The following is a 13,132-nucleotide window of genomic DNA, read 5'->3' as shown; positions in this document are numbered from 1 at the left end:
CTCACAGCGCACGGTAAATGAGGCCCAGCTCCCTGCAGGAAACTCGGGCTCTGGGGAAGGGGCTGGCAGGGTCTCTGGCTGGGAACTTGCTGTCTGAGCACACGCGATCTCCAAAGCCGCCTGCTCAGATGCGCCGTGTTCTGCTTCTGGCCGTTCACACCCTTCCACGTCCCGCCCAGGGTGCCGTCCCCAAGGGGACGTGTGCCCCAGCCACCGATATTCCCCAAAGCACTGGACGACGAAGCGCCCTCCCACCGAGGCTAGGTCGGCCCTCAGCTTTGGGCATCCAGGAGGGAATGAATGAGCTCTGCTACCCCAGAGTCCCTGACCTGCAACCAAGATTCTTCCAGAACTTTCCATCAGTTCTCTAAGCTGCCAGACAAGGAAGTTTGAAAGCAGAGGGGCCACTGGGGTGCGGGGAAGAGGGTGGCAGGGCCGGGGGCCAAGCCTCACGGATCTCAGTCACTCCCCAGGGCAGCTCGGGGCCTCCCTCGGGGGCTCCCCTGCCCGTGCAGCCCCATGTCCTCCCCAGTCCGCAGGGCCTTTGCACAAACTGCCTCCACGCCCACTGGGAACAGCCATGGTGGCCTCAGGTGCCCACGACCCGCATCTGCACCCCTGCCTCCCACATCCAACCAAGACAAGCACAGAACCGTGTGCAGGGCACGCAGGACAGCTCGGGGGCGGGTGTCCCGTCGCGGACACTCGGGTCCCTGTGCCGAAGGACCAGCTTCTGACGTTTCCTAGCGCGCGTCAGTGCTGCACGTTCAGCGGCAACAAGTGACTCGGCAAACGAAACCAACATGAAATACCGTCCTTTGCTGTCGCGTTCGACGGGCGCCCCATTCCTCAGTCCCGCGCCACCGTGGGTTCTCGCGACGACTCCCGGTTCGGGGCCTTACGTCCCACGGACCCGTAACCAGCAGCGCGCAGCCCGGCCAGCCCCACCGCCAGCAGCCCTGCACCCCCGTTCCCAGGGCAGCCCCGCACACCTACCCTCATGCCCAGCTCGATGTTCTCTCCACCATACACCTCCATGCCCGGGTCCAGCAGGCCGATGTCCCCAAAGTACTCCCGGTCCACCACGAACGAGCAGCCAATCATGGCGGGGGTCCTGGTGGGGAGCACAGACGGCACGTGAGCAGGTCACAGGTGCGTAATCCTGAGCCCCTGGCTGCCGGCAGCCAGGAGGGCCCAGGACACGGGCAGGCCCCCCACGGGGTTGTCTTTGCATCCTTCAGAGCCTAGTGAAGCGCCCGGCACAGACCAAATCCAAACGCTAATTGAAGAACATCAACGGGTGACAGAAACCAGCAGTCACCTCAGGCAAGTTAGTGCAGGAAATTTTAAAGAAACCAGTTTTCTCAGTGAGTTGTCTGGTCACCTAAACGTCCCCAGGCTTGAGTCACTTGCCTGTCTCCTTCATCATGTTGTCCTACCTGTACACTAGGAGTCGGGGCTGCAACAGGCAGTTGCCTAGGTTGTGCACTGCTCCACTCGATGGACCCTCACTGATATCAGACTCTCTCTAAATGACATACCTTGAAGTTGTAGAGTGCGCAACCTGTGCAGCTGTAGGCCACAGACTGCCATCTGTTCCATTATTTCTGTAATTACTTACACCTACACGTTCAAAAAAACGTCAGTAAACGTTGCCTCGTCTTAAGAAACTGTGTCTGTGAAATCATGCGTCTATGTGCTAGCTGTATTTTTTCTACCCACAACAGTGGGTCCCTGGGAAGTGGCCTCACAGGTCACAATGACACAAAGCCGTGGCGAGTAAGAGGACAGCGTCACTGTGGACAGTATCACACGTTCGGTTCTTCACGCACGCACCATTCATTCCTTCGTTCAGTCGTGAACTTAGGACCCAGTGTGTGTGTTCTAGGTGGAGAGGATAGAAAGAGAAACAGAAAACGTATCTGTAACAAGAAGCAGGTCCAGATGCTGTTAGAAACCAAGACCTTTTAAGCTTCTGATGAGGGATTTGGTCTCAGACAAAGACAAGCACGGTCTGCTTGCAGGCTGAGCGACTGGAGCCTTCTGAGCCCTAAGCGGAGCCAGCAAAGGGTTCCGGTTGTCCTCGAAGGGCCCCAGGCTGCTCTGGAGCCGGGGTGGGGCCGCCCCGTCCCTGCTGTTCCTGCAGGAGCACATCCCTCTTCGGCAAAAACAACACCAAAACTTGGTCTCGGTCAGAATTTAAAAGAAGCACTTCTGCTCAGTGACTGGGAAGCCCGGAGCCAATGCCCGTCAGTCGTCCCAGAATAACAGGGGCATTAAAGAAACGATTGTCCTTTGATTTATGCAAACATTCAATTTGTCCTGTCGTTAGATTTTGGTCACAAATCTAACGGCAACGAAATTTTAATGCCGCCTTTGGCTTTTAATAGCAAGCGTGTGACGGGCTGCGCTCACCGATGTGCAGAGTCATTTCTCCCGGTTTCTCAACAGCCGTGGAAAAGCTCAGGGCGCTCTCTGGTGAATCAAAGCGCCAAATTCCCTGCCAAGTCTATTATAGCCGGCAACGATTTGTTATCCTTGCTCAGAGTTCCAAAATAGACTTAAGATAGACTCACAAGGTGACGGGAGCAGAATCCGTGGGCGTGGGGTTTACCCGCGCGCGAGATTCTGCTGTGATTACGGAACGTGGCAAGGCTCAGGATGTTCCGGCTGAGGGGCTCCCGGGTTTCGGGGGACGTCGTGGGGCATCCTCGCATCGGGGTCGTCCTGTGGCGCACGCGGTCGTGCCCAGGGACTCCCCCGGGAGAGGTAACAGACATACAGGTGCACACGTCTGCAGCAGACACACGGACACACACGGACATCCACGCCCCTGAGCCGTGAAACTCTGGAGCCCCAGACAAGGGGGGGGGGCTGATACAATGGGGATCCCAATGCGCCCTCTGGCCTCCAGGAGACCGACAAGGGTCAAGGCGAGCCAGCGTGCCCCGGCACCTTGAAAAGCACCTGCTCACGGGCTCGGCCAGGCAACGAGCACCCGTCGCGCCGGGCACACGCTCGCCGAGCGAGCACGGGCACCTGGGAAGTGCGCCACGGGCTGCGACTGGGCAGCGGGCGCGCGGGGAGCCACTGTGCACGCATCTGCCACTGAGGGCAGGCAACGTGACGCTGGGCGGTCTGTGGGGACACTGGACGCTGTGCCCTGAATCGGCGCTCTCGGAAGAGTCTGAGGCAACGGCTAGAGCGCCAGAGATGCCCACGCGCTCCGAGAGGCGGTGGGGGGCAGCGGGGATGGCACAGGAGTGTGCAGCGAGCGCCCAGCCCGGCTCGGAGCCGCCGGCCGTGTGGCCTCAGGCCCGCTGCCCACTGCCCCGTGCTCAGCCTCTCTGCCCGCGCCCCTGCGGAACCCGATCCGCACGAAGCCGTGTCGCGGCAGAAAGGAGCTCGGCCTGGAGGCCGTCAGCCTGGGGGCTGGAGTGGGCTCGGGGGACGGGATGGGACCCAGTGACCGAGCCTGTGGCCGTGGGGAGCACCCAGCACCCCGGAAGCTCCTCTCCGGAGACCAGCAGAAAAGTCAGACAGGGAACGGCTACCGTTCCTCCCGTGTAGCTAGAGAAGCGACCACACGTGTGCGGTGACGTGCATCTGTGTGTGTCTGCACACTTACGCATGTGTGCGTCTATGGGCACTCGTGCCAGTGAGAATGTGTGCACAGGTGTGCGTGTGAGTGTGCAAGCATCTGTACACTCCCGTGGCTGCGTGGTTTTGTGTGCACAGGTGTGTGTGCATATGGATGTGTGTGCCGGTGTGTGTGCAGCTGCGTGTGCATGTCGGGGTGTGCATGCACGGAGGGGGTATGTGTGTGTGTGTCCTGTGCAGGTGTGTGTATACTGTGTGCGTGCAGGTATGTGTGTGTGCAGCCGGGAGCGCATACCTGTGTGCTGGTGTGTGTGTGTGTGTGTGTAAGTGTGTGTGAGACTATGCTTGTGTGTGTGTGAGGGATTCGGGCCCTTGCCGCCGCACCCCTGACTGTGGGAGGGGCAGGGGGCTACGAGTGGCCCCCCCCAGCCCCGCCCTAAGCTCCCTCCACGAGCTGGAAGCCAGCCGACACCCGCAGGGCCCTCGCCGTCCCCCAGACACACGGGTGGGACTCTGGACGGGTCCTGGGGATGGGAGGCCCCGCCCCGTGCAGGGGTGCAGGAGCGCAGGGGCTCAGGGCCTGGGACGCGGGCGGGCTCCAGCACCGGGGCGTGTGCACAAGTCTCCCCCAGAAACCCAAGCCTTACAATTTCCATCCCTTCTTCTCTCTCCCTCGAGCTTCGAGGGTGAGGAGCGGCAAGAAAATTCCTAAAGTAAACCCTCCAACACCAGCCCCTCGGGCGCGGAGTAAATTCCCGGCACGGCTTTCGACGTGGACGTGCGAGCTGTGTGCTTCGGAGGGGCAGTGGCTCTTCTGGCCAGGACGCGGGAGGCGACAGACCAGCCCGGACCGGCCGCCAGGCCCGTGGAAGCCAGCTCTCCGGTCCGGTCCGCGGCGAGGAGCGCCTCCCGCAGGCAGCCGGCCGTGCGCGCTTCCCCCGGAGGGCCTGCCAAGCGGGAGGGCCCGAGGGCGTCCTCCCGGTGGGGACCGGGACGAGGCACGAAGGACCTCGAGGCTGCTCGCCTGCACTCCGCGCCTGCGGGCCACGAGGTTCCGTGTCCGCGTGCGCCCTCCTTCCGTGAATCTGTACTCCAGTGCGTGAGGCCAGTCGTTCCAGAACCCGGGGGACCCGCCCAACCCTCCGTCACCGGCCTGAGCCAAAGGCCCTGGCCCCTGACCTCCAGAGAACATCACCCCGAGTCCCCAGTTCAGGGCCGCTGTCCAGCACCCCCGGGAAGCCGGTCATCTCTCCTCTCCTGACGGCGCCTCCCTGGACGGTCCTGTGAGCCGCGTCACACAGCGTGGCCGCTTCCGTGTCCAGCGTCTCTGGCCCCGCCCAGGGGCCTGAAGTCCCACGGTGCCGTCACTCGTAGGACAGCTTGTCCCGTTCACTCCGGGACACGTTCCGGCAGCTGGGCAGATGCCAGCGGGTTTACCTGTGACACCTGATGACACCTGGGGCGTTTCCGTCCCTGAGAACGATGGGGCGGCTGTATGCGTCCGCGAGAGTCTCTGCGTGGACACGGGCTCTGGTTCCTTCCCGGCGGACGGCGAGACGTGCGTGCTTTCTACCTTTGTGGAAAACCGCCGACGGCCTTCCGAGCTTTGGCCAACGCGCTCTGCCTGCAGCCTCGCATGGGTGTCCCGCGGGCCCCGCGCCCTCCCCCGCGCCCAGCTGGCGCCTCTTCTCACTCCGGTTCCTCGGCTTCCCTCCTGACCCCCCGACGGGGTGAGCATGCTGGCCACACCCGCCTCCACTTGTGGAGAATCTGTTTAAAGCTCCACCTGGAGTTTGACCTCGGGCGTCCAAAGCTCTCAGGTGATGCTAGGCAGGAGCCAAGTTCGACAAGACACCGTCTGGCCAGAAAATCCCGCTTCTGGGCAGCCCAGGGGGTCCAGGGGCTGCCAGACCTTGGGGTCTCTGAGTCCCGAAATGCGAAATGCTAGGCCCCTCTTCTGCTCCTAGCCGGGGAACGCCTAGTGTGCTGTGAATGAAGAAAAGTAACTTTCAATCCGCTCTTCCTGGCTCCCGGCCGGTCGGTCGGCTTCTGGACGCAGATGGCCCTGGGCCCGGTTTTGACGGCAAAGGCTCCAGAGCCCCGGCTCCTGCTCCTTCCAGCTCCCAGGAGCGTCGAGGGCCTGTCTCTGAGAAGCAGCCGTGGGGACTGCTGCTCCGCATCCGGGGACCCCTTGTACGGGGCGGGGCGCCCCTCCGTGCTGGCGGCAAGTCAGGGAGGTCGGGGCTCGGGCTGAGCTGTCCATCCCTGGTGTCCGCTGACTTCACTGCTGGACGTCCAGGCCGCGCGGGGGCCTGACTTAGCGCCTGTGGCTCTTCGCCAGCAGGGGGTGGGGGCCCGGAAGCCCCCACAAGACCCTCCCGAGGGAGACAGAGCTTCCGAAGGCACAAGGACACGTGGTCTCGGCCACTTCCACGCACAGTGACCCGTTTCAGCAGGATTTCGGCAGGGACGCACCAGCTTGGACAGACAGGAAGAGGGACGGTTCCCAGCCCCTGAAACCTCAGACCCCCGTGGGAGGTCTGCAGAGGCTCCGGGGGGTCAGCGGGTCCTGAGATGGACACTCGTCCCAGGAAACAGGCCCCACGGCTGCGTCCCCAGGACCTGGTCACGGAGCGCAGATTCCCAGGGGCTCAGCACCCCGCGGCTGATGCTGCAAACATGAGCCAGCGCGAGCAGGTGGCGGAGGGCCTAGGGGTGATGGGGAGCGAGGGACTGGGGCCTCTGGAGGCCCACGCCTGTCTACACGGGGCCCCATCCCGGCCGCGGCCAATGGTCGCCTCGCGAGAGTGTGAGCCTGCCCCCTGCCCAAAGGTGCTGGATTTGTGTATCTCGTGCAAAAATCTCTCCGCCTTCACATCTGGGAGCCGACCTGAATACTACGTGCACGCATTTGAGGACAACCGTGGGCTCTCCGTCTGAAGCCCTGTCTGCAGAAACCGGTGACTTCTGCGCAGCCACGCTGCCCGGCTCCTCCTGTCCCCCTCCAGGCTTCTCGGTCCCTGGTGCCCCGTCCCCTGTCCGTGTCCGCTTCTCCCCCACGGGCTCCTCCTCTCTGCTCGTCTGCTCGGTCTCCCTCCTTTCTGCCCCCACCTGACCCGGTCGCCACTCAGGCCACATGCGGGGGGTCAGCCCCCAGGCCCCCGAGTCCCGCCCAGAGCACCTGCCCCCGGCAGCCCCCGCACCCACCGCATCCCGGCCCCGGCTCACCTGATGGGCGCCGCCTCGTCGCCGCGGTCCAGCCAGTCCTGGGGGGGGATGATGTACATGCACCAGAGGCCCCAGGTGTAGCCGTGGGCCGCGCTGGCATACTGCTGTACCTCGAACGTGTCGTACTTGATGTTGTCGATGGCGGGCAGGACGATGCGCCGGCGGTCCTCCTGGATCCGCGTGAGCGCGGGCTCGGCCCTGGGGGGGGGAGCCACGCGCCTGTGAGGAGGGGCGTGGGGGCGGGGACCCCCACCCTGTGCCCCAACGAGGGGCCCGGCGCCCACAGGCAGGGTGACATCAGGTGACCGCCGGCCCACGGAGTGCAGGTGCCACGGATTCCCCACCACAAGACTGGGGGTGGTGGGGCCGCGGACGTGCCCCGCCGGGGGCCCTGCCCTCCCCTTCCCGGGCTGCCCACAGCCAAGGACTGACACCAAGGACATAAAAACCACTTGGGCCCGGGATGCGACCCCCCTGAAGGGCAGGCCTGGCTCCAGAGCCCCTGCAGGTCGGCTGGGGCCGGCCACCGGCCAGCCTTGAAGCTCAGCCACTCCCTCCACAGAACCCCACTCCCCGCCCTCCTTCCCTGCTCTTGTGGAAGATACATTTGCTCACAAACATGAACTGCAGGACCGAGTAAGGGCCGTACCCTGTTCTAACAACAGAATACATTCATAGGCTTAAAAATCAATCCACGCCTCGGGGAACTTATGTTGGAGGGGACCAGAGAGGTTACCGGGTGCTTTAATGCAGTGCACAACCCACACAACAGCATGGGGCAGCCCCGACGGGGTCGGGGGCCAAGCATCAACATAGAAGTTAACGTATGTTAGAAGGTGACAGGTATCGCGTGGGAAGGACAGCAAGGCAAGGGTAACTTGGAGTCGCAGTTTTAAATAGGCGTCTGCGTAGGCTGCCCTGGGCAATGACCAGAAGGAGGTGGGCGGCCGGTGGGTGCCAGGGGGATGGGCGGGGGCACAGCCAGCACGGGAGCCCTGGGACGTGCGCCTGGGGAGCAGGCGGGTGGCTGGACTGGAGAAGTGGGGGCAGCTTATGTGGCGAACCCAGAGACGGGGCACCGGGGGCGCTCGGGCGACCTCTCTGGGCAGCAGACTCTGCAGGGATCCCCGCGGGAGCAGGCTTCCCCCGCGGAGGTGGCCCGTCCCTGCGAGGATGAGACGCCACCAGAGCCCAGCCTCTGGGCCGGAGTCCAGCTGTGGTCGTGGGCCGCCTGCTGCTGGGGGGCCGGGGCTGGCGCCGTCGGGTGGGACAGGAGGGCCCCGGGGTGAGTCGTCTGGTCCCGCCCGGTGACAGGTGCCGTGTGGCCTTCCTCCCACCCTTCTGATCAAGAGCCGGGTATTCGGCTGCCTTTCGGCTTTGCGAGGAGGACTAACTGATTAGTGTCAGCGAAGTGCCCCAGAGAAGCAAAGCCCTCTGCAAATGTCACGTCTGCTAACAAGGCAGGATCTGTGTGGAGGCGACCGCGGCGGGGAGGGCGGGCGGGGGGGGGGGACTATTTGCAGATGGATAGCTGGGTTTTGGGTTGTGGAAATTAAAGTCACGCTGGTTTAAAGTCGCGTCTGATGCGACAGCTCCTGGCTCTCCCAAATGGCTCCTTGGGGGAGCCTGCGATGTAGCGGAGGGGGGAATGGCCACCGAGGACGGCTGTGCAGTGCACAACCCACACAGCACTGGGGAGCGGGCCTCGGTCGGGGGGGGGGGGGACGATAATCCGTAATTAACGGCAGAAGGTGATTACGCGTGGTGGGAGGAGGGCTGTCTCACGAGGGTGGGAGAGCAGAGGGACGCGGGGCCAGGAGGCTAAGTCCAGCAGAAGCGACTTACGTCTCCGTGAAACGCGCGCAGGGTCAGAACCAACCCTTGCCACACACGCGCGGTCCTGGGGCAGCTGGGATGCTCCCGGAGAGGGGAAGGAAGAAGGTTCCACGGCCCGCGGGACGCCGAGCCCCTGCTGGAGCCGGCTGCTGCTGGCAGGAAAGCACAAGCTCGGAGACCCCGGGGCGCGAGGCTCTCCCAGACAGCTGGGGCCCCGGGGAGCACGCACAGCAGGGCTCGTGCAGCTGAACCGCACAGGCTCAGGACTTCATCCACCCCGCCGTCTTCGGTCGGCACATCCCCCCGTCTCCCTCCCGTGGGACCCCGGCGAATGTCTTACGTTGGCTTCGCGAAGCTTAAAAATACGCATTGGGAGGTTTGATATAAAAATCGTGAGTTTTACGGGGCGTCTGGGTGGCTCAGTCAGCAAAGCGTCCGACTCTTGATTTTGGCCCAGGTCATGATCTCACGGCTCACGAGCTCGAGCCCCACGTCGGGCTCTGTGCTGAGAGCTCAGAGCCTTCTTGGGATTCTCTCTCTCCCTCGCTCTCTGCCCCTCGCCTGCTCACGTGCGTGCTCTGTCTCTCTCTCTCTCTCTCACACACAAAATAAATAAATAAAATAAACTTAAAAAAGAATCCTGAGTTTTACTTTTTATTGAAATGGGCACGCTGGCCACCCTGGGGGGAATTTTCCCTGCGGCTCAGCCCCCCCCCTCCCCCCCCCCCCCCCCCCGGGCTCACTGAAGGACCCACCCGCTACGGTTTAACCTAAGGGTCTTGAGAGCAGAGCATCCTGCATGACAAGGGTAGCCCTAAATCCAACGACAGGGGCCCGCCTGTGAGACAGAATAGAGACACATGCTAGGTGTGAGGACAGAAGAGGCCAGAGGACGAGGCGGGACCCTCCCCGGGTGCCTCCTGGCAGTGAGACACCTTGTGTCCCAGGATTTGGAGTCGTGTCTGCTGTTTGAGCTGCCTGGGGGGTTGCGGTCACTGTTCGGCAGCCCCAGGACACTGACACTTGGGGTCGGCCCTCCCTCTGCCTGTGGGCCACTCCCGACACACACGCTCCGTTGTCTAGAGCGTCCCCTCGCCTCCCAGGCAAGCACCCATCTGCTCCGGAGGGTCTGGAGTCCATTGCCCGCAGCGGCTTCTGCAGTCCGGGCAACAATCCCCGCACCCCGGCCGTGCTCCCGGCTCCCGGCTTGAGGACCAGGAGACAGGCACGCCTCCCCTGCCCCCGCCCCGCCCACGCCGTGTTGGCAAGCCTCACTTCTGACCCTGACTCTTGTTCCCTGACCTAGAACATTCCCCCTCTCCCAGCTACCATAAGGTCCTCGCTCATCTGCACAGGGCCCAGCCGCCAGATGAGAAGTTAACAGCCGGCACTTTCCAGAAAACTCTCAAGCACTTCCTGCTGCTCGGCCAAGACACCCACTGTGAGGACGTTGGTGCACCACCTGCCTCGAGTCGGCGAGGTCTGGGCCACCCCCGGCTCCCTCCTGGCTGTGGATAATTCGCGGGACAACTGACGCCATTCCTAAGGCATCGGTGGCCGCCTCAGAGATGGAGAAGGTGTCAGGGGGCCCAGGCTCCACGCCCGGCTCGCCCGGGGACCCCTGGGTCGCACCCGAACACCCTAGGCCACGCAGACCTGCACTTCGTGCAGCTGGCCCGGAGGCCACGCTGAGCATCAGGCCTGCAGGGCAAGCACAGGCCCAGGGCCAGAGCCGGGCCGTCCCGCCGGGGTGCGGGGTGGAGGTCACACGTCTAAGTCCCTCCCTGGCCGAGTCCCCTGCAGGTGTCTGGGTTAGAGGCCCATTTCACCCCCTGCATGGTGACGAGAGGGTCCCACGGGGGATGAGAAACTGCTCCCAACTCGCGCCCGGTGCCTTGGGCAGCTAGCCTTGGACAGCACGTGCCCACAGCAAGTGCCCCAAAGCCGTGTGTGCTCCCGGATCCGAGCCCACACCGGCGTGCTCGTGCTATGCCACCCTGCTGGCCAGTCCCAGTCCCTTTGGGAGCGAGGTGAGGGCACGCGACGGTCCTCACGTGCAAGCGTCCCGAGCCGTGCGCCCCACAGATCCCCTGGGCCGCATCCGGATGCTGGGGGCCCCCAGGCTCATCCTCCCGGGCTCCTGAAGGGAGTCCCTATAGCCAGCGCCCCCCTGCGCCCTGCCCTCACCAGCCCGTGCCGAACTCCACGTGGGCGTCGAAGAAGCCGACCACGGGGGCCGTGGCCGCCTTCCAGCCCTGCAGCCGTGCCCGGATCAAGCCTTCCCGCCGGCTGTTGCGAACGATCTTCACCAGGCCCGGGTACCTCCTGTTGACATACTGGTCCAGACTGGTCTTGAGCTCCACTGCAGGGACACAGAGACGCCTCATCGCACCCACACCTCGGGAGGGGTCTGAGATCGCCCCGGGTCGGCGGGGGCAGGCTGGGCTGCTGCGAGCCCCGGGCCCGTGGTTCGCTGCCATCGAAGAAGGCCTGCCGTAGCGGGTTGTGACTCAAGGGGCTGGGGAGACCGCAGAGCCGCGAGACCCCAACCCATGTGGCTGGCACTCCAGCAGGGGGACAATAAACAGAAGACGGCGAAACGGGACTGACTAGACAGAGGCGTGTGTCACCGGGACGGGAGGAAACAGGACCGATTCACTCAGCTGTGAGAGGGAGGAAGTCCACAGATGGATGGATGGGGGATCACGGTGTGGTCACCCACACCGTGGAATATTCAGCCGCAGCCAGAGAGAAATCCTGACCCCTGCCACGACACGCATGAACCCCCAAGGACATGACACTCAGTGAAATAAGCCAGACAGAAACGGACAAACACTGCGTGACCCCACTTCTCCAAGGCCTCCAGGGTCGCCACATTCATAGAGGCAGAGGGTGGGGTGGGGGTGCCAGGGGTGGGGGGAGTGGAGGGGGTGAGTGTTCGGTGGGGACAGGGCTCCAGGGTGGGAGACGGAACGTTCTGGAGACAGATGGTGGGGAAGGCTGCACAACAGTGTGGGTGTGCTTCCTGCCCCTGAGCTGCACACTTGCTGTTTAGACGGTTAATTTTATGCTATGAGAGCTTCAGATCGATACATTATTAAAAAATTGATGAAGGCGCGGACAAAAAACAGGAATCGACTTGAGGAAACTCCCAAAGGTAACAACCTGCAGCAGGTTAGGGCCTCTAGGGGAAGAGAAGGTTGGCTGCGGCTGGGCAGGGGCCACCCCCCACGCCTGGGCCCCGAAGACACCTGTCCCCCGTGTCACCGACCCTACGGGACCCCCCAGGGAGGACAGCCGGTCCTTCCCACCCCATCCTGCCCTTGGCGGGCTCTGGAGGCATCCCCCAAGCGTCCCCTCCACAGCACAGAGGAGAGGCCACCATGATGCGCCCACGGGGACCTCAGTCTGGGGGCTGCCCGTGGCAGGCTCAGGCTTCTCGCTCTGCTCCCGCCCGGGGACCAGTGCCTGGCGGGTGTGGGAGGTGGACGGGGGCCCCGCCCATGAGCCCCAGCCCTGCTTCTTCCCACAGACCCTCGCTGGAGCACAGGGCCCTGCACGCACGAGGAGTGACAGGTGAACTCAGCCTGTTGGGCTTTTCTGGACGACGTCTGCGGGGAACGAACAGAGCCCTGAGTTCGAGTCCACCCAGAACCTGGAACGGGACCTTATTTGGAAAGACGGTCTCTGTGGATCCTGAGATGAAACCCTCCTGGATTTGGGGTGGCCCTAACGCAAGGACAGGTGTCCTCCGAAGAGGAAGAGGCCCCCAGCACGGAGGCCACGTGAAGAACAGGCACAGGTGGGAGGGTCGCGTGAAGGGGCCCGCGGAGCCCGGAGAGGGGGCGGTGGGCAGGACGCTGGCCTGGCGCCTCCCGGGAGCGCGGCCCGAGCTCCTGCAGGCCATCGGCGAGCCTCGCAGGCCCCACTCACCGCTGTCACTGTTGTCGTCCACCAGGATGACCTCCTTGAGGAGCCGCGAGGGCGTGCGGTTGACCACGCTGTGCACGGAGCGCAGGATGACGGAGAGGGCCTCGTTGACGAAGATGAAGACCACAGAGATCTGGGGCAGGTCGGCTGTGTGGGTCACCTGTCTGCACCTGCGGGAGACACGGTTCACGGGCACCGGTCAGCGCGGGGTGCCCCCACCTCGCCAGGTCTAAATCTCACACCCAAGGGCAAGGCCGCAAGCGGGGATGCCCGGCCTCCGGAAGACGTCCATCAGAAGGCGCGTGTGCAGCTCCGAGCCTCAGCCCTGCACCGGGGTGATGCTCTGCAGGGGTGCAAACGGCCGCTGAGTTGCTGCGGACGAGGGGTCTGCAGGGACAGTCTTGTAGGGGGTGAAGGTCACAGCCTCGGCCACACATAAGGACAGAGTAGCACAAGGGGGGCACGCACAGTTCTCCCCAGTGTCTTGTCTTGGAGGCTGGGGTGGAGTGGGGTCCCGGAGGTGGGGCGGGGTCCCGGG

The 13,132-nt window shown here is 63.8% G+C and overlaps 1 protein-coding gene across 3 annotated transcripts in view; it reads right to left on the bottom strand.

Annotated features, from left to right (window-relative positions):
• GALNT9 (polypeptide N-acetylgalactosaminyltransferase 9) overlaps positions 1-13,132 on the bottom strand; it is an 86,610-nt gene that overhangs the window by 32,472 nt on the left and 41,006 nt on the right. For all 3 annotated transcript variants that reach the window (XM_040464183.1, XM_040464184.1, XM_040464185.1), the window contains 4 exons: positions 12,598-12,764; positions 10,852-11,026; positions 6,829-7,026; positions 997-1,114 (listed from right to left, as the gene is read on the bottom strand). In XM_040464183.1, coding sequence (XP_040320117.1) covers positions 997-1,114; positions 6,829-7,026; positions 10,852-11,026; positions 12,598-12,764 — 658 coding nt within the window. The remainder of the gene's footprint in view (positions 1-996; positions 1,115-6,828; positions 7,027-10,851; positions 11,027-12,597; positions 12,765-13,132) is intronic.

Source organism: Herpailurus yagouaroundi, unplaced genomic scaffold, assembly GCF_014898765.1.
Source record: "Herpailurus yagouaroundi ecotype Mexico unplaced genomic scaffold, PumYag 437, whole genome shotgun sequence".
In the NCBI taxonomy this organism is placed as follows: Eukaryota; Metazoa; Chordata; class Mammalia; order Carnivora; family Felidae; genus Herpailurus; species Herpailurus yagouaroundi.
The sequence above is the reverse complement of the archived record's forward strand: the minus strand, read 5'-3'. Positions and strand labels throughout refer to the sequence as shown.